At 43.1% G+C, this 23791-nt stretch overlaps 2 protein-coding genes across 6 annotated transcripts in view; both read right to left on the bottom strand.

Moving 5' to 3' along the window:
- Positions 1 to 16071, bottom strand: part of SOS1 (SOS Ras/Rac guanine nucleotide exchange factor 1) — a 43504-nt gene extending 27433 nt beyond the window's left edge. Inside the window, exons 1-9 of one of the 3 annotated variants that reach the window (XM_030944986.1) lie at positions 15935 to 16071; positions 14582 to 15139; positions 11826 to 13200; positions 7109 to 7234; positions 4763 to 4894; positions 4037 to 4201; positions 2406 to 2615; positions 1845 to 1988; positions 10 to 120 (exon numbers count right to left, since the gene is read on the bottom strand). In XM_030944986.1, the coding sequence (XP_030800846.1) occupies positions 10 to 120; positions 1845 to 1988; positions 2406 to 2615; positions 4037 to 4201; positions 4763 to 4894; positions 7109 to 7150 (804 nt within the window). In that variant the 5' untranslated portion in view covers positions 7151 to 7234; positions 11826 to 13200; positions 14582 to 15139; positions 15935 to 16071. Of the gene's footprint in view, positions 1 to 9; positions 121 to 1844; positions 1989 to 2405; positions 2616 to 4036; positions 4202 to 4762; positions 4895 to 7108; positions 7235 to 11825; positions 13201 to 14581; positions 15769 to 15934 lie in introns of those variants that run through there. The other 2 variants (XM_030944985.1, XM_030944984.1) reach the window with 2 other exon arrangements.
- Positions 16072 to 19297: 3226 nt separating this feature from the next.
- MAP4K3 (mitogen-activated protein kinase kinase kinase kinase 3) overlaps positions 19298 to 23791 on the bottom strand; it is a 65464-nt gene continuing 60970 nt past the window's right edge. For all 3 annotated transcript variants that reach the window (XM_030944266.1, XM_030944267.1, XM_030944268.1), the window contains 2 exons: positions 22779 to 22834; positions 19298 to 20701 (listed from right to left, as the gene is read on the bottom strand). In XM_030944266.1, coding sequence (XP_030800126.1) covers positions 20614 to 20701; positions 22779 to 22834 — 144 coding nt within the window. In that variant the 3' untranslated portion in view covers positions 19298 to 20613. The remainder of the gene's footprint in view (positions 20702 to 22778; positions 22835 to 23791) is intronic.

Below are 23791 nucleotides of genomic sequence, written 5' to 3'. Positions count from 1 at the left end.
GCAAGTTACCTGTAAATAAAATGCTGCTCCTGGCTTTGATAATTGACTTAGAAAATGGTCATGAAACCCAGGTCGTAAAATATCTTGTGCATATGATTCATATGGATCAAATGCTAGTTCCTAAAAAGAGACACAGAATAATTTTACAATCACAGAATCCCAGAATGGCTTGGGTTGGAAGGGACCTTAAAGCTCTTCTAGTTCCAACACCCTCTGCCATGGGCAGGCACGCCATCAGTTTACAAAACTGGTTTAACAGCTAAACTTCCATATTTCTTATAGAAAATACATATCCTACATACGAGAGACTTTTCTGCACACTTTTCCCAAAACACCTATAGAGAAGAATCCATACTTTTATGTGCACAGACTCATGGATTAAATCAGCCTAAAAGAGATTTCTGGAAGTCAACTGGTCCAATTCTTTGTTCAAAGCAGTGTCCACCTCAGGGCCAAAGACAGATCCATCATTCAAGCTGGCTGAGAATGCCCAGGGTCTCTCATCCTGTTGAGTTCTAACTCTAAGAACAGAGGCACCAAAACCTCTCTGGGCAGCCTATCCCAATGTTCAGTTGTTCTCACTGCAAATCTCCCCCTCTCCCCCAGTATCTAATCAGGATTAATCTTTTTGCCATTTTCATTTTCTCTCACTCATCTCACAGTTCACAACTGAGAAGAATCTGCCTTGGCCATCCTCACACCTTTCCTTCAGGTAACTAAAGACAGCAGTAAGATCTCCTGCTTCAGCCTTCTCAAGAATCAACAAACCTAGCAGTCTCAACCCTCTTTCTGCATCGTGGGCCTCAACTCCTTAATCATCATGGCAACCTTCACTACAAGTCTATCTTGCCTATCCTGTACCAGAAATCCCAAAACCAGACACAGTACACCAGATTTGGTCTCAAGTTCTGCACAGAATTGCCAGTGATACATTCCCTAATACAACCCAGGAGCTAGTTGGCCTTCACATCTGATCTCCAAGGATCTCCCAGCCCTGGCAAGCAGTGCTGCTCCTCAGCTGAGACACTGCATGGGGTTGTTTGTTCCCAGGTTTGCCTTTACTCAGCCCTAGGAGGCTCCCATAGGTCCATTTCTCCAGCCTGTCAGGCCCCACAAGCAGCAGCTCTGTCCTCCTGCGTGTCCCCCCACAATTTGGCAGCACCTACCAACGAGATGAGGCAGACCGCCTTCCACAACACCAATACAGACATTAAACAGTATCAAACCCTGAGGAATGCTGGTGACCTTTGTGCTGCTGATAACAATCCTTCAAAAGCCTGACAGTTCAACCAACTGCCCATGCTCTACAATCCAACCAGCTAGGTTGCATCTCCCCCATGCTATGACAGACTGTGCTGAAGGCCCTGCTTGGTTCAGATAAGAGATCTTCCCTTTGTCCACAGACACAGCCATCACTCTGAAAGCAGTCAGCTGGACAGCTACAGTTTGTCCTTTGGAAATCTGTGCTGGCTTCTGCCAACCACCTTCCAGTCCTTCACATGGCTGGATGTGAAGTCCAGGAAGATGTGCTGATCTTCTCAGGCACTGAGGAGAGGCTGACCAGTTTCTAGTTTTACAGGAATCTCCTCATCAGTGTTGAGTTTTTTTCACCTCCACTCTCTGAACTTTAAACAGCCACCCTAAAAATTGAGATTTAGAGACTAAAAAAGATAAGAGTACTTTAAAAAATGGACAGTCCATCACAGTGGGGTTGGAAGAAGAGATCTGAAACTGAAGAAAGCCAGCTGGAACAGAGATCTAATTAAAATATTAAAAGTATTAAAGCAAGTATTAAAATATGAATAGCAAAAAACCCATGAAAACCCACAACACCATTCTCTTACCTCTGCCATATCTTCAAAACAGCTGCCTACTAGTGGGTGAGGACTACCTTCATCTGTCATTTCAACAGTGTCCTCTATATGACCCAGTAACTTCACACTAAGTTCATGGATGTCGGATATACGACTAAATATATTTTCCACATCCTGCAACAAAACAGACAAAAGTCAAACGTGCAAAGCTACTCTGTTCTGATGTGAAAGTCAAGAACTTCCTTAAATAGAACAAGATTTTACAGTAATTGTGATGTATGTAAGATCATAAAATGCATTTTAAAAATAATGAATATATAAAAATATATAAAATGTACATTATTGAAACATGACAAAGAGCAGTGACAGATATCAAAATCACAGGACAGCAAGTGAACATAAGTAAATGGGAAGGTTTCTTCCACAGTTCTACAAAACCTGCAAGTGCTCTTTTACTATTTCCATATCAGAACTGCTTTTTCTACTACTGATACATTGAACTCAACAACACTTAAGTTTGGGAAGTATCCACCTATATTTATAGATACGATAGTAGGCGCTTTTTGTGTTTGTGGTTTGTACAATACTTACATGAGATGAAAACAGTTTGGAGTTGGAGGCATATGGCTCTCTAAAAACTCTGATAATGAGATTCAGTTCCCTTATATACTGTCGAACTTCTGCCATAAATGACTTCACTAGGTCATAATAGGTTTGCTCCCCTGAGGTGGAGGGTTCTTCATCAGATAAAGTTAGTGCACTTAAATCTTCTACATCTTGATGGAACATATCCATTAATACCTAAGAAGCAAAGAGAGGGAAATCCACAAAATGAGAACCTTCTCGAGATTGACTAGTTAAGTTGCCAATAAAGACAGCCTATTATTCCCATGAAATCAGACTGATAAGCAGTAAGATTGATGTATTATCACTCTGCAATCAGGTGAGCATTACAAAACCAACATCCATTGCTATGAATTTGCAAGTCATTATTTGCAGTGGCAATTTCTGAAGACTCCCAGTCACTTAGACCAATCCAGGCAGCTCTCCAAGAACATGGTCCTAAAATCAATTACAATTTTAAAAGGTGAAGTACACAAAAAAACCAATTAGCATTTAGCTGTGTTCTATTGCTCTGAATCAGCAGTACACAACCTAAGTTTCTGAAGATGCTGTCCGAAGTTAAAAGTTGTCTGTATTCTGGCTTTTCAGCTTTAGCTTTACCAGGAACTCACACATGATCATGCTCAGAACCCTGTGATCTACCTGCAATGAACACTGGCCTGTCCACAAGCTGCACATGGCCCAGTTTCTGTCCTTAACTGCTGAGCCCTCTTGTTAAAATGAACCCTTGAGGAAGGGCAGCAGCTTCAGAAACCAGTCCTGTTGCAGAACTACACACACAACAGGAACTCTAAACACTCTGACTACCAGAGGTCCCAATTCATACCCAAGCAAGATTTACCAAGCAATCAGTAACTTAAAGTTCTCAAGAAAAGTGGATCACTGAACACTTCCTCCAATGTGAGGTGTGAGCCAGGAGACATTACAATGACTCTCTAAAAGCAGAAAAATGCAGGACATTTTGCATAAAGCCCGACTTCTGAAGCTCTAAGAACACAAGGTGATTCATGTTTCAGAGTCAGTGACTGTACACAGAACTTGGGTTAAAATGAGAATCCTAACTAATTCTGGGGAAGGGGACATTACAGCATCATTACTGTAGGAAATCACATGGAATAATCCATGTACTCAAGGAGACCCCACAATTTCTAACTTTCCTTCACAGATACAGTTCTAGCACACTGCTAGGAGATTCCAGGCTGTATTCACCAGGCCCTTGTCTCACTACTATGGAAAATTGGGCTGAGATGCTAAGGAGATGGGGGTTTTGTTTGACCCACTGAAACACTACTTTTTATGTGCAATACAGTCTAAAGTTAGTGCTGCTTCACAGTAATTTTTAAAGTATTCACATGTTGCTGACATTAGGCAGGTACAATCAAGAGAAATAGAGATTTAACAAGCTAAAGCAAGAGCTTTATAAGCTGAATTAGCTTTCTGGTAGTTTTTTTTCCATTACAGGAACTATATTTTATGACACTAATTTCTTCTTAGAAGATGTAATATTTCATGTACTCACTAAGAAAAAGACATTGTCCTCTCAAAATTACCTATAGATTTAGTTGTTTGTTAACTTGACAAACCAGAGTTGTGCTTACCTTATCAGCACACATTGCTACTTTAATATCTTGTTTTGTAATCTCATAATGTCTTATATTCCGCACATAATTCCCAACCAGTTTTAAGATGTCTGCAGAAATGTATTCTAATACTGCTACTATGTAAACAGACACTTGGTGGTCAATTTTGTAGCCTAGAACTTCCTGAAAAGGAAAAAACAAAAAAAGAAAACAAAAAAGCATTCCACTGTTACTTCATTGATGAAACAGACACTGTAGATTACAACTCAAACCAGTCAGTAAGCTTAAGACCCTGCTCAATAAAGATTCACCACATACCCACAGCCTATTTTAGGAATAGAAACACAGGAGTGTGTATGTCTAGAGAAGAAACAGTCACATTGGAGATGCTGTTCTATTAAATGTGGAAGTGCCAAGGGCCAACTAACTGTCCCAAAAACCTCACTTAAACATTTAGGGTTATTTCCAGGAGTTTCTTGAGTATTTTCTTAGTCATGGAACATGAAACACAAAAAATCAAACTTATACAATGGGTTCTTGGCCTTGTTTGTCCAAGAGAGAATTGAGTGATTTTTAACTCAGAAATAAATATATTCCATTAACTGGAACACTTAGAACTATGCAACAAACACAGATATTCTTAATTCTTTTAGTTCACAGTTCAGGCAGCACACAGACATTATATAAAACAAAGAGGTTGACCTCTAACTGTGTTCTGAATTCAAAGACTCCATCACTGCTTACCTTTAACAAGGGATGGATTTTCTCTACCGGAAGAGATAACGGATTCCTTCGTTTCCTCTTCTCAATAGCAGACTGGGCATCAGCTATTGCCCACTTATCAATAGGATGGGGGAAACTTTTTTGGACACGATCCTTAAGACAAGAAAATATAACCAGGGAGTAAATGCACCATCTGAATGATCTCAGCAATGTAACTGTGTTATCAAACTCCTTTCTCTTACTTAAGAAAGAAATAGTTGCTAATATTTGTATTTCAACTATAAAAGCTTGCACAAGACGTGTAAATGTTATAATTTTGGAACATGCTGCTCACCATGTGCATAAGGCTGTTTCAGGGTATCATTATCAGAGAATTATCTACTGCTCAAAATTTAAGAATTAAGCTGCAACTGAAGGCACTGTTTGCTCTCCTTGTGCCCATGCCTGGTAACTCAGTATTTGAATATATGACTACATACCTGACACTTTATTCCCTGCACAGGATGGCCACTGAATGAAACGATAACAGGCTTTTTGTTTTGCCTTTACTGATCAGCACATGGTCCAGTCTGAACACGTGCAAACTGCCCTGATGATGACAACGAACATAACAGGAGAAGAAAATGTCCAACAGCACCCACATATTCTAAACCAGTTTCAGGCTACAGGTGGGCCAGACATGGCCCAGTTTATTTACTCCTTCCAGCAGTGCCTGAGGACACCTGCACACTCCCATGCATTGAACAACTCTCCTGCTGGAACTCACACACAGGTCTCTCTGGAGGTTTGAAAGCATCACCACCCTTTTTGGTAGCCCTAGTATCCACAGATGCCAGAAATTCATTTTCTCACATAACTTTACGTTTTGTTTTTTCAGACCACAGTTCCCACTGACTGTTTCAGTTGCGAGTGCTCACTTACGTAAATATGGCTCCTGTTTGAGTAACCATGAAATGAGGAAGACAGAACTAATGACCACTTACAGAGAGCTGGCGCACAGGAAAAAGTACACAAACAAAAACTTTCTTTAAAAAAAAAAAAAAAAGTGACAGAATACTATTCTCTAAAGGTAATACCCAACTTTTCAAAGCACAGGCTTTTTTTTTCCTTCACAACACTTTGGCAAAAGGAAAGTAGAGGTCCTACCAAAAAAAGTCCGATTCACTATCTAATACCAATTCACACTCCTAGTCTGTTGCCTGAACAACTAAGGTGTCCCAGGGGAAAAAGGAATGTGTTTGACCATATAATTAAAAACAGCATCACTGTGCATGAACAGCAATGGTGGTTGCTTGATTGTCTCTACTTTTTACATTTCTCCTGCCCTCACAGCCATTAGACTCATAACACAACACTTTGTGTTGAGGTTTTGTCAGTGTTCTTTAAAACAGCATTAACCTTCCCCAAAGTTCTTGTCTCTTGAGCTGCCAGACCAGAATGATGTTGCAAAACAGGTCAGCCATTAAAGAGGACACTGGAACACCACTGGAGGTGTCAGTGTTCAAAAGGGAAGAGGAAGAATGAAATGCATCAATCTTGAGCTCTAAGACAGCCACATTTTCAGGGTTTTTTTGTCAGTGAGGTTTTATTTGCCATTAGTCCACTTTCTTCAGAACATGAGGAAGTCACTTGGCACAGGCCCTGGAGCCAAGCACTGGAAACCAACAGGCACCAAAACTGTAGCCTGGCACCAAAATCTTTAAATCATGGTTATCTTTAAATCATGGTTAAGTACCAAGTGCTACCAAGGTATTCATGGTCCTACAAATTTAAGTGATACAGCTCCACTAATTTGTTCCTCAGATGGAAAAACTTCAGCTCAATCTCTCTTCTTAAACATCAAACTGCTCTGCTGAGCAGCAGAGGTTGCAGATCTCTGAAGAGGCAATGGTAAGAGATGAGGTCTCTGTACAGAGGAAAGAAGTGTTCCTAAACTCTTTCTGAAAAAGTGACTGAACTGTTTTTGTTTTAATCTCTGGGACAGCAGGGGATATATCAGCCTAAATTACCATGCTGAGAAAGCAGCACAGAGCCCCAGACTAAGCAGCTGTAGTTTGCATACAATATCAGTGGGGGGAAAAAAGGTTTTTTGAAAGGAACCAGTCAGCTTTATACACAAAGCTTGCACTCACCATCTATTGAAAATAATACAGCACACAGACAGTTTTGCTGTGCATTGAACAATAAATTAAATTGATATGAAAATGAGCTATTAGGGAACTCAGTAGGCTTTATGCAGAAGGCTGTGCTACATAAGGATACATAATTACTGGTTTCCTTTTTGCATTGTGAAATGGTTAATATAGTAGCTTTCATGTAATAGTTCAAATTATTTGCAATAATGTTTGTAGTAAGTGTTCTCTATACCTCTACATCCAGAAAACTTCTTGGTTGAGCTTGACACAACATATTTAACAATTGAAGAATTAACTCCTCCACATACTGCAGTGCATCTTCAGTAGAGGAAAGCTTAGGATGGACTTGCACCTGAACCTAAAGGAAAGAAGAATTCAAGATTTGAGTTTTGCTCTTCCCCAAACCACATGCTTTACTTGCAGAAAAAAAAAAGATGACAAAACCCAAGCCAAACAGCCCAGAAAAACAATGTATTTTATGAAAAATAATGTAGCTCTGTTAAGGTACATCAGACAAACCTGAGTGAAACCCTTGCACCTGACAGAAATATAAATCTCAAATGCTTTATGTACTCAAATCACTATAAGTTGTATTTAATGTCAAGAAAATGGTTAATTAATAACTGTGCTTAACAGTGCAATTAGAAAAACTTTTAAAGCCTTTGCATATACTTATCTCTCTCCACTAGCTCTTTAACCGCTGTTTTTGCAAGAAGTTTCAGCACTGGGGGTTTTCCCCCTTTGACACAATCCATAACAACAAAATACAGAACATTTTTTCACAGAGTACACTACAGAAACAATGATTTCAGTAGCATTTATTATTTCAAATTATTGAATCCATTCTCAGTAAGCACTCATAAGATTCACTCAGAAGTTTGTTTCCATAGTGTTTTCTCTAAATACGTCAGCCTCTACAGTAAAAAAAACCACTTCAAAAAGGCCACAGTGTTGTCCTGGCATTAAGTGGCAGCTGAAAGATTTTGAAAATTTCGTCCCAATATGTTTACCCGTGTGTCTAATTTCTTACTGGTGCAAAGTCAACAAGGAACAATCCCCCTTGCTCATTCAATTTTTTTTCCAGACAGTCATGCAACTTCTGAAACCTGAGGTATACTTTTCCCTTGCACTTCTGTAGTTCACAAATTAGCACAGTTTTAACCACCCAAAATTTCAGGTACACAAAGCTCAGTGCTTCAGAGCTTAAACAGACAGTTTAATCTCAGTTCTACACCAATGGCAAATATTATGCCAGAGCAAGCTGACTGCTGACTTTCGCAATGCATCTGTCAAGCCCCAATTTCATCATTTTACTGTTCCCCTGCACACAACTCAAAATGCCTCTCAATCACTAACATGAGAGCCTAACAACTCTGAAGGAAAACTCAGCAATCTGCCTCATCCAAATGTTAAACCCATGTCTATATTCAAATAATGCTGCCATAATTATTTAATTTCACACCTGAGTCTTAATTCCTGTTTGCAGTTATAGCAAGAACTAAATGTTATGAAGTTCAAACACACAACAGCCTCAAACAGAAATCCACCTGCCTGCTAAGGCACTCATTAGTCTGAAAGCTTCATGTCTGGGCATAGTCCTGGTGCTCACTTAACTGCTGCTGGGATTCAAACGCGCTGGATCACGCGTTTGGCCTCTTGCAGACTGCACACCCTTATTCAGCAGGTCTCAAAAAACACCTCCAGAAGTCACTGCTTTTTAAACTTAAAAGCAGTCTGGCAAAAATAGAACAGAAGAACTTCTCTCCATTTGACTAGCTAACAGAACTATTTTGATTATGCCAACAGTTTCACTTTTCCTAAGAACTTCACTATGCACAGCTAGAGTGTGTTTGTGAAGCTACATGAATAACAGCATGCCAGGCAGTTAAAACATTATTTACAATTCAAACACTGACATCTGAAATACTGTACCAGCTTGGAACACCTTAACACCAGAAATTACAGACTTGCCAAAGTGTTCTCTTAAAGAGCAGAGCTGATCTGAGCTGTCTGGAAGATGCTGCCTCCTTTAATGTGTACTTTTTTTAAAGCAGAACCGAACAGATTTGTATTACAGTGTCCCTATATTATACTCCAGCACTCTGTATTTCAAGAAGTGTTAAATTACCAAGTCAATTCAACACAAATACTCTAAAAATACAGAGCATGATGAACTGGAGCGATGAAGAGATTTTCTCCTTTACTTAGAAAACAGACCAGACTTTAATCACCTCATTACAACTCCTTTGGTCTGTAACACACAGCCTACAAGAATAAGAAGAAACAAACAAAAATACCACATCAGGCCATAACCTGAAACATTATCCACAGTCAGCCAAAACAGAGTCAACAGTGATAACCTACTCCGAGTTCAGGAGATAAAAGTTTCATTTTCCCTAAGCATTTCTGTCTGGAGACAGTGACAACATCCTTCTCAAAGGCCACTGCCCAGCTCCACTTTAACAGAACATCCACCTTGGCAGAAGAAAACATCATGAGTTGCCAGTGGCTTGCCAACACAGCTTATCTATATTAAGTAGATGGTAAATAACCCTCATTGCTACATGACAGTATCAGTTAGGGTTCAAAGTCATGCAAGTGAACAAAAGAAAACAACCAGACTAACAAGGAAAAGTACAGCATGGTATGGTGCACAGTTCTCACAGAAATGTGTAATTTCAGTATCTGCACTACTGTAGTACCCAAAGGCTCAGACTGAGAATGACAGAGTGTTATTTGAGGGTACTCGGTGCAAGTCCCAAGTCCATTATCTAAGACATGATGCAAGACTGGGTAAGATGCAAGATTTAGTAAAAGACAAGAAATGGGAACATCTGTTAGAATAAACCATCACATGATTAGTTAAAAAAAAAAGAGAAGATCGAATTACCAGGGGCTTTCCATCTTTCTCACAAAGTCATCTCAGATTTTAAATTAAAAAACCTGGGTCACCCTGCCTTATCACTCTTGAAAAGGGGGAGTATGGCTAGAATCCCACCAGATCCTTCAATCCCACTTAGGAAAACACATGATAAAAACAGACTAACAACTTCTGAAGTGTTGTGATGTTTAGATCAGATTCTTATCTAAACATTTAACCTCTCCCTTAAATAATGACAGAACCATTCCCTTCCCTCCTACACACTTATGATAAGGGAAATTACTAAAAAAGCAGTTTAAAAACTTTTAAAACAAGCTTCAAATCTTCAAAATACCCCATAAATTCCAAAGGGCAAATACAACCTACATCAGCTACAAATCCCTGCCACCATGGCTGTTTTCACTCAACTCATGTATTCACTTTTTTGAATATCCAATCTTCTCAATCTCTCCTAATTCTCCAAAGAGAAATGGCCAGAGTTTTCATTATTTAAAGATAAGCAGAGCCAGCATTTCTTGAACAGCTTTTCAGGATCTGCTTAAGAACATCAGCAGAGACAAACAGTGCCTGCTTAAAAAAATAAATTATAACACTTAAAGAAAATTCTACAATGTGAACATGTGGCTTTTTTTCCCCCTGCCTTTTTTGTCCTCTTCCCTTAAAATCCACAAAAGCAAAGGATTTATACTAGGAACAGCAAGACCTTAAAAATTAGGCAGCCATAAATCTAAACTGGCAGAAAAACCCAACAAAATCAACAACAAAGAAGGAAGTGATTAATGTATAGTACAAATATAGCCGATCTTTACTTAATAGCCCATAGCAGCTTATTTTACATAAAGTCCTCTCAAACCATTTTTTTTCAAACTCTCCATAACAGATTAGAGTATAAACATTCCCACAAGCCTCACAGAGAGCAGTAGGAACTTTAAACCAAACCCTGGGAAACGTTTCATTTAAAGGACTGCAGATCTAACAGCTTTGGGTTAGACAGAGGCTTGGTCTCCCAACAGGTCCAAGACAACAATCCCTAGGCTAGCCACAAGATGACCCAAACCCCAGCCTAGAGTGACACTCAACAGCTTGTTCTGCACTAGAAAGAGGTGTTTGATAATAGATAAGGAAGGAAGACAGTGAATTTAAAAATCTGAGTGATACATCTCAGCAACAGTTTTCAGTTACCTCTTCCTCAGTGGCCATGAGAAAAAGCCTAACAGGTTGCTTGCTGAAAAATTTCAATTCAGGATGAAAAATCCTGGCTCCAGAGACTTATTAAAGCAACTTTACATTACATGAACACCAGCTTTATGCTCCCAAATCATCGCTAACAATCAACACAATCAGGTTCACAGGTGCTCTTTTAAATACAGAACACACCAGGCAAATCCTGCAGCTTCAGAAAACAGTACCAGACCTGAGCCCATCAGGAGCAGCAGAAGCTCCAGCAGCTTTAGAAAATGGCATAACAAAAGGAAACAATTCTAAAGGAATTCTAAAGGAAGTAATTCTAAAGCTACATAACAAACTGAAATAAAAATGAAGCATCAACTGCAGGTTCCAGATAATTTTTTCGTAACTGGGCAAGACTACCCCTGTACTGCAAGAAGTCACATTATGAACCAAAAAACAACTCCTGCTAAAGAAAAACTGCACTTCACTGCTGAGCATGGGCTGTGCTGCCAGTCTGCCCTGGTGGCAGCTGAAGGGCTTGTAAAAAAGGGTCTAAAGGGGAAAAGCATGGTATTTACCACATCACACCGATCATGGAAGGAGTTCTGTAATGAGACAACATGCCAAGCCACCCTCCAAAGCATTATCAGAGAAGATAACACTTTACTGACTGTAAGTAGTTTCCCAACTGAAAATTTTCTAAACATTTGGAAATGGATTATTAGTAGAAATAATCCATTGCAGAAACAAATTTGGCAACAGAGGAGATAATTCTGGCAAGAATTTCCTTCAATTCAGCATCTTTGAAAGTCTTCACTAATGCTGTAACTCTCATTTTCACTCAACACATCCTTTCTTTATTTTCCCTCAATGACTAAAAAACCACTGACAAGCTTACCACTAAACACTCCAGGACAAAGTACTTTATGTACACCTTGCATTGATGAGTGTTCTTATAGAGTCAGCACTCCTTAAAAAGCTTTTTCTTCTATTCTTGTACATCTCTGCTGATATTTGGTAACCCTGACCATGTTTTGTTACCTTGATCAATTAAGAATACAGGAAACTAAATCAAATACAAATGTCTTGGACACTCTTCAGCAGCAATTCACCAAGGATGCAGGACTCGGATTTTTGCTAACATTTCTGCTGATGTCTCAAAAGGGCAGCAGTATTACACTGCTCCACTGAGCAGGTGAAAAAAGTTATGCAGTGAAGATTCCAGCTGTATGAAGTTCTTAGGTTTACCCTCCATAGCCATCAGAAGAACACAGGACTCAAAGTGATCAGAAATTAAGAAAGCTCAACACCTTGTGTGAAGCAATGCTAAGAGTAAGAAGTGACATTCTGAGTAGCAAGTGGCAACTGGTTTGTGACCAATTTGAAGAGCCAGGTAATTAAAAATCAGGTAGAAACATCTTTGTCAACAGAACTCTTGAGTGACTGAAGCAGCTTTTCCCACATCTCTTGCTCCACGAGAGGTCCAGACAACACATGGAGTCCCTGGAAGCAGGCTGTCAGGAACCTTCACTGAGGAAGCAAATCCCTTCAGCTGCCAAGCCACACCAGTCCAATCATTCTGACCACAACAAATTCCAGTAGAACCCCTGGTTAATTGCTCAACTGATTCAAAACAACTTGAGGTATGCAAAGAGCAGAACATTCTTTTGTTTTTCTCCATCATCAAATGGCTTAGGGTATCCATCAGTAAGGATGACATGCTTCCTACTGCAAAACCAATGGATCAGGAACAAGTGCATCATACATGTGCAGAGAAATTCTGGCTCCATGAACAAGTTATGCCCACGAGATGAAGTCATAAAGAATGATGTTCAAGAAAAACTATCCAAAAGGTTATAACCAAAATAAAGTGTGTAAATTCACTAGCAGAGGAACACCAGTGCTGGAAGAGGCATCACATGACAGGTGTCACTCCTGAGTCTGTTTTCCAAGGTGCAATAAAAGCTGTGTGTCTCTGTCTCCAGGTATCCGAGACCTCTGGTGTTTCAAATGTCTTGAATTCTTCATCTTCAGCATCTCCCAGCATCCCACCTTCTGTCCATTCTTGCAACTACAATTTCAGACACCTGTTGTTATTCTTTCTTCCCTCCTTTTCTTGTACCTCATCACCATGATTACTGCCTTTCACCACCAAAGATCCCTGCAACACTCCTCTTCTGCAGCTTCAAAATAACTGTGACCAGGCAGAGAAGAATCTCAGTTGACATCATTTTCTTCCTAATTGAGTGCACGGGAGTCTATCTTGACAGCATCTGAAGAAGAATCAGAAGAAAAGGGATTACATTATGATCTCAGTGGTACAAGAGCTGCTCTTTGCAAATGCAGCTGTTCAAAGTAAATGCAGCTCTACTGCTAAGGTTCATGTCTAATGAAACACAAGGCATGGTCTCCTCTAAGAACTACCTGATGTAGGAAGAGATTTATTCTTACTCTATATTCTTGGGCTTGCTGCTTGATAAAAAATAGAATCAAAATAATCCAGTGGGAAAAAGAAAGCTATTTGCAATGATTCAACAACACCCATTTTTTAAGAAAGCAATCCCGAGGCTGTAGTTTGAGCACTGCATTAGAAGCCAACTCACAGTTACAAAAGGGCAATGGCATTTTAATGATTCAGTCCACGTGTGGCAGCTTTCCCTGAGAGCTGCAAACACTCCATCCTGGTATATGTGCTCTTACAATGTTAACTTAAATGCCACTGTCCTCAATGGACTTATTAATTCAACACAGGTCTCCACAAACTGTTAAGTCTAATTTCCAGCTGTGAAATCATCACAGTTCGGCCTCTACAAGCACCTGGTTTCAGGTGGAGTTCAGCCGCTGTCGCTACCTGAGAATGAGTGTCAGCATCTGGTCAGCTAAGGGAGAAGTGAAGGAAAGGTTCTCCTCGAGCAACAATGGGACATCCGTGAGCTTCCAAAAATCTGACTCCTCCTGAGACAGCAATGCTCTGGGAGTTCAGCAAAGTCACAAGGCACCAGTTGCCCTCCAGGACAGTCCTGCCCTTTGACCCCACTGGGAAATGCTGCCACCCTCTCCACTTTACCAGTCCCACGTGCTGGCCTGTAGGTGCAGCTCAGGTCTTTGGTGAGCTATCCAAGGGGTCACTGACTGCAATGCTGCAGTGCTGCACCTGCCTTGTGAGCCACGACAGGGGACTGAACACCTCAAGGCAAGGTCGTGGGTTTACATACCACCTGTGACAGGTTCACTACTTTAGGGGCCTTTATCAGGGCAAAACACACTCTACTCAAAACTATCTGTACCTCTGTCACGTTAGGAAAATACACAATGTGGTTTGTCCATTAATGAAAAAGACAGTAAGATAATAATTCAAAATTTTCATCTGCCATTTAGTTTTGCTGTAACTCAAGTATTTGGCTCCTCAGTAAAGCTGGTGACAATCTGGACAGATTCTTTATTTCCATCTTTACAAAAACAGCAGTAGTAAGCAGCCTGAGAGAAGGTAAGAAACAGGTGGTGATCACATGAAAAAGATGAGGTCAAAAGAGCCAACACCTGCCAGACAGTCAAAAGTTTCAGTGTGAAGCCTTCAGAACTAACTCCACCTGCCTCCTGTCACCCCTCTACCCACAAAGAGAAACAGAGCAGACAAAATCAAGACAACTGTACCTTGCAGGGCCAGCTTGTCATCCTTGGTAGCTTGTCCTCATTGGCCTTCTCCTCAGATTGCAGAATTCCTTTTCCCACTGCAGAATTCATCCAACTCCTTCAGGAAGCATCTTTAAAGCAGGGTGACTTCATGAAGGGCTTGTCCACTAGGAAGAAATCTGGCACTTCAGATGTCACAAGTTATCCCAAAGTTTTAATGCTTGCTTGCTTTGAATCCTCACACTGTGTATTCCAATTGTCAGCACTGAGACTCCTTCCAAATCTGACAAACATTTGCTGCACCATGGCATAAACCATCCTCCAAAGGAACAAGCTCTCTGTGGCTGGGACCTTGGGCAGCTCCAGTTTCCAAGCAGACTTCAGCTGGATGGGTGTCCAAGTGCTCACAAGCACCACGAGTGTGGTTAGTGCTGAAGTTTCAAGGAAGCAACTATCCAGGGATAAGAAATTAACAGCACGTGCTACGGATGAGACAAGCAAAAAGAGTTCCAAGAACCGGACAAAGCCACACAATGCTGGAGACCTCAAAGAGCACGCTCAGAGAAGAGAGGCAGTACACTGCAAGGGGAAATTAGGAAGAAATACTGCATGGGTACAACTACAGCGCCCGAGACCTCTCAACCAGCCCAAGGAAGGAGCCGTTCAGGCAAAAGTTGCAGTTAATCGCTGTAACCAGACAGTAACTCAGAAAGTGTTGCCGTGCAGGACTAAACCATGTGAAGTTCTGCAACCGGAAGCCAGTTCAGGTAACAGTGTCAGAAAACTTGTTTCTTAAACCTTCTACTTTCTGGGTTCAGGATGGAAGAGGAGCCCTCACAATTTTTCTCTCTTCCAAATAAATTCTTTCCACGCCACAGGCACAAGCCTCACCGTCCTGAGGGAGCAAGACTTGCTAGTTTGTCCTGATTAAGCCTCCTCAGCAAGAAGGTATTTAAACTACGAGAAGGTTAACTAAAAGCCATTAGACACGAACACTAATGAACAAAAATTATCTCAGGAGCTGCTCAAAACAATCCCCCCCTATTCCCAGTCGTGTCACCAAGGGAGACCAGCAGCAACCCGCAGCAGCACCACTTGCGTCCCTCCGGGCCGAGGGGGGACAGGAGTGGCGCGTCCATCACACGGTTTTTATCTACACGGCTCCGTCTGTCAGAGCATCGCCCCAGGGCGGCTGCCGGGCCCCTCCGCGCCGGGGCACCCACCGAGGCAGCCGCCTGCGCTGCGGGACGGCGCCGACCGACCCCGGCAGCCCCGGGGCCGCTTCCGGAGCGCGGGAAGCCCCGCGGCCCGCCCGGCGCCCAGCCCGATCCCGCGGCCGGGCCCCCGGGGCGCGGGCACCCGGCCGCCCCTCACCTTCTTGAGGGCGGGCACCAGCAGCCCCCGCCACTTGGGCGCGTTCTCCTCGCTGAAGAACTCGTAGAGCAGCGCCTGCGCCTGCATGGTGCCGCCGGGGCGGGCCGGGCGGGCCGGGAGCCGCGCGGGAGGGCCGGCGGCGCTCAGCGGGAGCCCCGGCGCTCCCCGCCGCCGGCGGGGGCGGCAGGCCCGCAGCGGCGGGGGGCGGCGGCTGCCGCATTCCCCGCCCCGGCTCGCGGGGGAGGCCGCGGGGGCGGCGGGGGGCGCGCGGCGGGACGGGGGTCGCGCGCGGGCCGCGAGGGGCGGGGTCGGAGCGCGAGCGCCGCCGCCTCCCCGGTCCCGTCCTCGCCCGCTCCGTCGGCGGCCGCGGCGCATGCGCGGAGCGGCGGCGCCCCGCGCCCCCGCGCCTGCGCCCCGCCACGCGCGGCCGCGGCCTTCCTGGCGGAAGTGACGTCAGGGGCGGGCCGGCCGCGCGAGACCCCTGCCGGCGGGAGGGTGGATGGCCGCTCCCTGGAACCGCCGGTGGCCGGGACGGGCGGGGGTGGATCGGGGTGGGATACGCGGGGATGGATCGGTGTGGGATACACGGGGATGGATCGGGCTGAGACACACGGGGATGGATCGGGCTGGGACACACGGGGATGGATCGGGGTGGACACACGCGGGGATGGATCGGTGTGGAACGCACGGGGGTGGATCGGGCTGGGACACACGGGGATGGATCGGGCTGGGACACACGGGGATGGATCGGGCTGGGACACGCGGGGATGGATCGGTGTGGGACGCACGGGGATGGATCGGTGTGGGATACGCGGGAGTGGATCGGGGTGGGTTAGGGTTAGGGATGGATCGGTGTGAAACACGCCGGGATGGATTGGGCTGGAACACGCGGGGATGGATTCGGCTCAGACAAGACATTGGACAAATATTCCAGAAGGCTTTGTGTGGATAGACAAGGAGTTCTTGGACAAGCTCAGACACTAAAAGGAGTCCTATGGAGAGTGGAAGCAGGAGCTGAAGCCTGGCAGGAATACAGAGAGGTTGTCCGAGCAGCCAGGGATCGGGTTAGAGGAGGTAAAGCTCTGAGGGAATTAAATGTAGCCAGGGACATCAAGGAGGAGAAGAAAAGCTTCTGCAGGTATGTGGGTGATAAAAGGAAAACTAGGAAAAATGAGAACACTCTCTGGGAGGAAAGGGGAGACCTGATTAACCAAGATGTGCAAAGGCTGAGGTGCTCAATGACTTTTTTGTCCCTGTCTCCACCAGGATGTGCTCCAGCCACACTGCCCGAGCTGTAGAAGGGAAAGGCAGGGACTGGGGGACTGAAGAGTCACCTGCTAGAGAAGATTCAAGGCTATCTAAAGCACCTGAAGGTGCACGAGTCCATGAGACCTGATAAGATGTATCTACATGTCCTAAAGGAACTGGTGTCTCCCTCCCCAGACAAATTTCTACAACTTCTACACCACTCATAGATGACACAGGCCTTCCTGTATTTTAGGTGTGTTTCCTTGGAGGGAAGCAAGAGGTTTGGGCACAGTCCCTATTTTTACCAGCTATTTTCCTGTGCAATCCTTCAAAACCCAGCAGGGCTATTGCCAAAGCTGAACCCTGTGGGGTGTAAGGAATGTCCCCTGCCTGGGGGACACATCCACCCCCACCAGTGCTCACGGCATTGCTGCGCTCCCCCAGCCCCATGGCAAAGCTGCAGGCAGCCAGCACCGTGCTTCACCTTGCACAGCCCTTGCTTTCAGTCAGGGGCCTTGGGGATGCAGAATTTGAATCTGAACACCCTCTTTTTGTGCCACCAGATCCAGTTTCTGACACGGGCAAGCAGCATTGCATGAAGAGATGGGCAGGTAAAAGATAAAAGCAGTGTTCATTGCCCTGTGATCCCAGCTTCCAGGAGCACTTCTGTAACACACACAGTGCCACTGCTTCCTTTGTTCCCTGTAAGGAGGCTCAGTTTGGGCCGAGGCCCAAGCTCAGCCCCTGCACTGATCAGATTTGGCTGCCAGGCTGGTGGGTGCCTGATCCTGTGGTCACATAACCCTCCTGCCTGCCAGCAGCTCCTTGCAGTTGCTAGGAGCCAGCATGGAAGGGACCAGGGGGAGGAAAAGGGAAGCACAGAGGTGGTTGGAGGAGGCGTGTCCATCATCCAGGGCCTTGCTGTAACCTCATGGTGCCTGTGATGGGGTTTCCTGGCTCTGACTGGGCTCCCAGCAGTCAGCCACACACCAATCCCAATCCTACATCAGGATTCCAGTCATAAGCTCCTACCAGGCATGGCTCAGGAGAACTTTAGTTCAAGGCAGCTTCAGGCCTAGCAAAGGAGGCCTTTTGATTTACCAGACACCCAGGCTCCTGGGCTCAGCTGCCAGCAGAGTAGGCAAGCAGCTTGAGATGTGGGAAAGGCAGTTTTGTGGCACAAACCCCAAACCCTGCAACAGGACGATTCTTCAAAAAAGCAGGAACTCTTCACTTCTTATCTTCAAGGCTGGGGAGCAGCATGGGAAAAGCAAAGCTGTTCTGATTATACCAACTGACTGGAAACATGCCCTAGCACAATGCTCCCTTCTTCCCACATGCTGCTGCACTGTCCTCTTATCTTTAGCCTTTCCAGCTGCATCCCTGCATGCATGCTCGTACCAAAAATGCCCAAGCAGAGTAAAAACCAATAGCCCTAAGCCTCTGGTGCCTATAATTCAGCAATGGCCTGAGGAACCTGGCCCCAGCTGCTGCAGGACCCCCCCAGGAGGAAGCACATTCACAGCACATCAGCTGTAGTGCACTTTGCTAAATCTGAGCAACTTTCTGCATGTCCAAGTGAGGAACAGTCCACAGGAGGCAGGATGGAAATCGCCCTTGGGGATTTCACAAGGGTGCTGTGAAACACACACAACTTCTCAGCTTTTCTGAGAACTCAGCTGCTCACCAGTGAGGCTTGTGCCACCACCTCTTCCCCCACAGGGTGAGGTGACACTCAGGACAAGGAACAGCCACGATGGGGCTGGCAGAAGCAGTGAGCTTGAGGCCCACAGGCAGAAAAATAAACCTGCTGAAAAAAAAAAGAAAAAAATCAGTTTTGCAAGTGGAACAGCAGGAAATGGAGGGAAGAAACCGCACAAGGTGGAATTTGGAAAGACTTAGCTGAAATCTACCTGTCCACTGCCCAAAGGCCAAAAGGGTATTGATGTCAACCCAAACTGAGTGGAGCTCCAGCAACCTCTGTTCATACATTCAGAGACGCCCAGCTTCTGTGTTTGGCACAACCATTTAATAGCAGAACTGAAAACTCAGTATGTTCCATTTTAGTCTTATGTGGAAAATCAGTGCAGGTGATAATCTAATTGTACAACAACATGTTAAAAAAATTTATTTTACATTATATACATTAGGGAACATATTTCAAAGCATTACCCATCACAACAATAACGCAGGCCATAAATCACTTTTAATTTAGTTTGGTTTTAGTGTATATTATCACAATAAAATATAAAGAACATATACAAAAAAAGGAGTCAAATGTGTGCATTTTGCTTAAAACTTGGCATTTACACACTCCATTGGAAAATAGCAATCAAAAATACTTCTGATCAAAACTAAGTTCCCGTGATGCGTAGTAACCATTGTATTGTTTCAATGAGGTAGTAACTAAATTTTGGCCATGTGTTAACATCCTAAAATCAAGAAAAGTGTGAAAATGGTTATAAGGCCAAAAAAAAAAAGGTCAAAATGGCAACATCTCTGAGCCATTTCCACAATGTGGAATGTTGCTCCTTTTCATCGTGATATGAAACTATTTAGTAAGACAAACAGTAATAACTACTTTTTATCATTGTATACACTAATAATTCAAACACCTATTGCAGAATTACAGCCAGGTACCACTAGTCTGGGACTGACACCCATCCGTAAGGTATTGTTTTCAAGCATAGAGAAGTAATCATAAGGAAAGTTTTAATTAAATATAAAAATACAGGTGTTTAACTGGTTTGTTTCACAAAGAAATCTACCCAAATAAACAAACAAACAAAAAAAAAAGGAACTTTGAAGCCCAAGTCATATCCACAAAGTCACAGCTTACCTTTGTGACTAAATACATCACATCTCAATACATTGTGCAAACATGAACACCAGTGTGTTGTATTGAAATTAAAACAAGATTGTAATCTGATTACAGCCTTGGTTACAATTTCTAAAAGTTAATATTTATTTGTATTAGTAAATTACATATAATAAAATACAATAGTGTTGCTAAATGTACTATATTTGTTGCTAGAATCCCACTTTATAATAAACACATGAGACGTCCTTATAATAGTACCCCAATTTAATTTCTGCATCCTCAGTGACTTTTACATCTGTACAGGTAAGACACTTGTACTTAACAGGAGGACCTCTATCTACAGAAAGTCAGTGTAGGGCTTCAGCAAGAAGTTTCACTGAAAAATACTGCATATGTACAAAGATTACATAACAGTAAATTAAGCACTTCTGTGGTATCATAATGCTTCTGTGTCCATACCACAAACAATTCTCATCTTCCTCTCATGCCACAATAAATTATAAAGTAACTGAAGTGGGGTTACTGCAGCTTTTGTGCAATTCCAGCCAGTCACGAGTGCTGCTGCAGCAGGAGTGTTCTCCTCACAGTGAGCTGCCTCCACGTGCTGCTCTCAGTAGCTGTTCTCATGCCCTGCCAGGATGTACAAATTGCTGTTGGCTGTCGGGTTGTCCGTCGGCCTGCTCTCCAGCACCACGACCCTAAAATGGAAATTTAAAAAGCCACAATGTCAAGTGATCCTTCATTTAAAAACAACCCTGGGTTTAATTAAATATTCTTTCTTAGGATCCATCTAATTGGTTGTTATTTCTCTTTCCCTGGATGCCTTTAGTCCAAAAGCCCCTCAAACCAATGCCAACCTCAAATCAAGCTCCTGGTCTTATCCAGACAAGGTCTCCAAGGATCTCCCAGAGCCTCTCTGGGTTCCTGCTACAGTGTTGAACCATCCTCACCAATCATGTTTATCCCCTTTATGCAGCTGGAAATTCCCTTGCTGCACTGTATTCCTGTTGCCTCTCATCCTTTTAGTGAGGGTCCCTCACTCCCCTACTGGGTTTGTGCTTTCCTGGAGCTTTGCAAAGCAAACCCATTCATCAGGCTCCAGTTCTGACAGCTGTTTTTCCGCCTCTTGCCACAGGAATCATAGATGAACAAAGCTGATTCTTCTGTGAGCACCTCTAGTTAATCTCTGAGGCTGTATAACCTAATCCACAGAAACTTCCTCTGCTCTGAAAGTTTCAGAGACAAAAATTTGCAGGCAAAGAGAATCCTCAAGGAAAGGACTACTATGTGAAGAGTCTTTTCTCTTACTTTTTCTTGCCACCCACTTTTGGCCATCATTGGATACAAGAGACTGGGTTACAGGCGCCTGCAATTGCAAAGATCATCAGGGGTGTCCTAGACCAGACCTTTCTCTTCAAAGAAGAGAAATTAGCCATCACAATTTTGTTTCACAAACTATTTAAATTTTTTTCATCAGGCAAGAACTGCTAAAACTGCTAAACAGACCAAGACGTTCATGACTGACTTCTCCTCCACAAACATCCTGAAGTGAAGGCAGATTGTGGGAAACCCTCTTGTGGATTCAGACAGGAAAGTTTGCTTGCTGCAAAACTAAAAAACCTGAAAAAACCTGACCTCTACTCAATGTGCTCCACAAAGGGAACGACACCTCATGCAATGAGGCAATTCCCTGCCCATGAGGAGAAAGCAACACACAAGTTTTTATTAGACTGACATCAGGGTTTTTGCTTCTCAGAACACCAGCTCCTATGAACTGCCTAGGAAAGGACTCCTGCTACTGGAAAAGGGCTTCACACTCAAGCACAAAACATGACAGAGCTCCAAGGAAAAGGGTATATGAAGAAACTGGAATTAATGTTTGTTGCGGAGCAAACTCTTTAAACATTGTCTTAGACCTGAAAACTATCAGAGCAAGCCAGAAACAGATGGGAGCAAATCTGGGGAAGAGGACATTCTTACAAGGCAATTTTTTGCAATGTCATTCTAAGATGCCACATGGGTTTACTGCAGGCAGTGTAAACAGAGGCAATTCTCAAAAGAAAAGTTAAAGCCTCTCTTTGCAGTTCTTGTGAATTCATCACTGGTGAAACTCTCATATCAGCATGCACTCCCCTGAAGACAAAACAGCTGCTGCTTCTGTGGCTCTTACAGAAGTACAAAGTTCAACACCAGGGCAGAGATAGGTGAGGAAGTCAGTGACACTCCTAAAAGAGCACCTGGGTCACACAGACAGGTCCCAAAAGCAGATGTCAAAGAACAGCTACACCAGGAGCTATCAAGAGCTCCTACAAGACCTGAACTGCCACGCTGGGAGAAGAACTGGTAGATATCCTTTCTGGGGTGAAAGTGAGATATTTAAATTTTTAAGTATTTTTTACACTTATGTCCAGAAGCAGATTTTGATGAGCTGCTGTTGCAGAACATCTGAAAGTAAAGATTTCACCAAGCTAAACAAAAGAATTACAATACAAAAACGAAAACACTCCTGGGGATTGTGACTGCAGCCAAGGAAAAGCTTCTTGTGTGGCTGAGTACTTCTAGAAGCTCACAAACACTTTTAAAGGCTTTTATTTTTTTAAATTTAAGAAAGAGAAAATTAAAAGTGAGGAACTGGAAAGCAGACATGTACACAAAAGAATGTCTAAGATGATCTAAAAAAGAATTTGCAAGAAATATGCAAAAAGAACTTTTACAAAGTAGGAGAATACATATTATTCCTTTATTTTAGTATGTCCTGTTTACTTCTCATCTTACCTGTCAGATCCCAGAAGCCTGAATATCCTTGTATTATCAGAAATTTCTTGTGTGATCTAGACAATAAAAAGAAATATTTACATGTTAAGAGCACAAGTGTTTTCATTTTGTTTTTAACATTAGTCAAGAGAAAAGAATTGACTGTGACTGATGTTAACAACTGACTGCCAATTAAAATCCAATACTTATTATAATGCAACTGTCACTTTTAACTAAGATATAAAAGTTTTCTGTAATTACTCTCACATTACATGAGTTCCTCTGGTAGCCATTGCAAGCAGAACAGCAGGGCTCAGCTTAGTACTTGAGTTACCAGTGTCACTCTAGAGTGTATATCCAAAAATGGGTCAGGCAAATCACACATAAAACACATTTTGTTGAGATGCTGAATTATAGTAAGAACACAAAGTTCATATTCTGAAAACCTTCGCAGAGAAACAATCTAATCTGTGGTACTTATGCCCACTGCAAAAAGAAAACTTCATCCTCTGACATTTCAGATGAGTGCAACAGGCCTGTGTGTTCTGTTGGTGAACTGTCCATGTGTGATACATCTTTATGATTATATGAATATCAAAGCACCCAGAAAATCACCATGTTCACTAATGAAGTCAACCAAAGCCCAGTGCATACTCCAAAGGGTAGTTAGTCACTTTGTGAGCAGGCAGCACTGTTTACAAATCTCTTCTACACAGCAGAATTTCACACTCTTGGGGAAAGTAGACACTCTTATCTCCTTTCCAGACCCTAGTAATGTTAGTTGACCTACTGAATTCACTTCTGGTGCAGAGAACTTGCAAGAGAATTTTAATTCACAGCAATGAAATCCTTCACTTTTCTAAGAAAATTAATTTCTATTTTCTGTGAGGCTGGGGCTGTACAATCTTTGCCCAAAGTTTGAACTTCTTGTGTCAAAATTCACAGTTCCCTCTTTCATTTTTCACACTTGATCAAACCATCACAGAAGGTCACAGCTGTGGAAGGAAATAACTTTGCAAGCAGCTCAAGTCATC

This window comes from Camarhynchus parvulus, chromosome 3 (genome assembly GCF_901933205.1).
Source record: "Camarhynchus parvulus chromosome 3, STF_HiC, whole genome shotgun sequence".
Lineage (NCBI taxonomy): Eukaryota > Metazoa > Chordata > Aves > Passeriformes > Thraupidae > Camarhynchus > Camarhynchus parvulus.
Note: the sequence above shows the minus strand (reverse complement) of the source record. Positions and strands in the feature narration are given on the sequence as shown.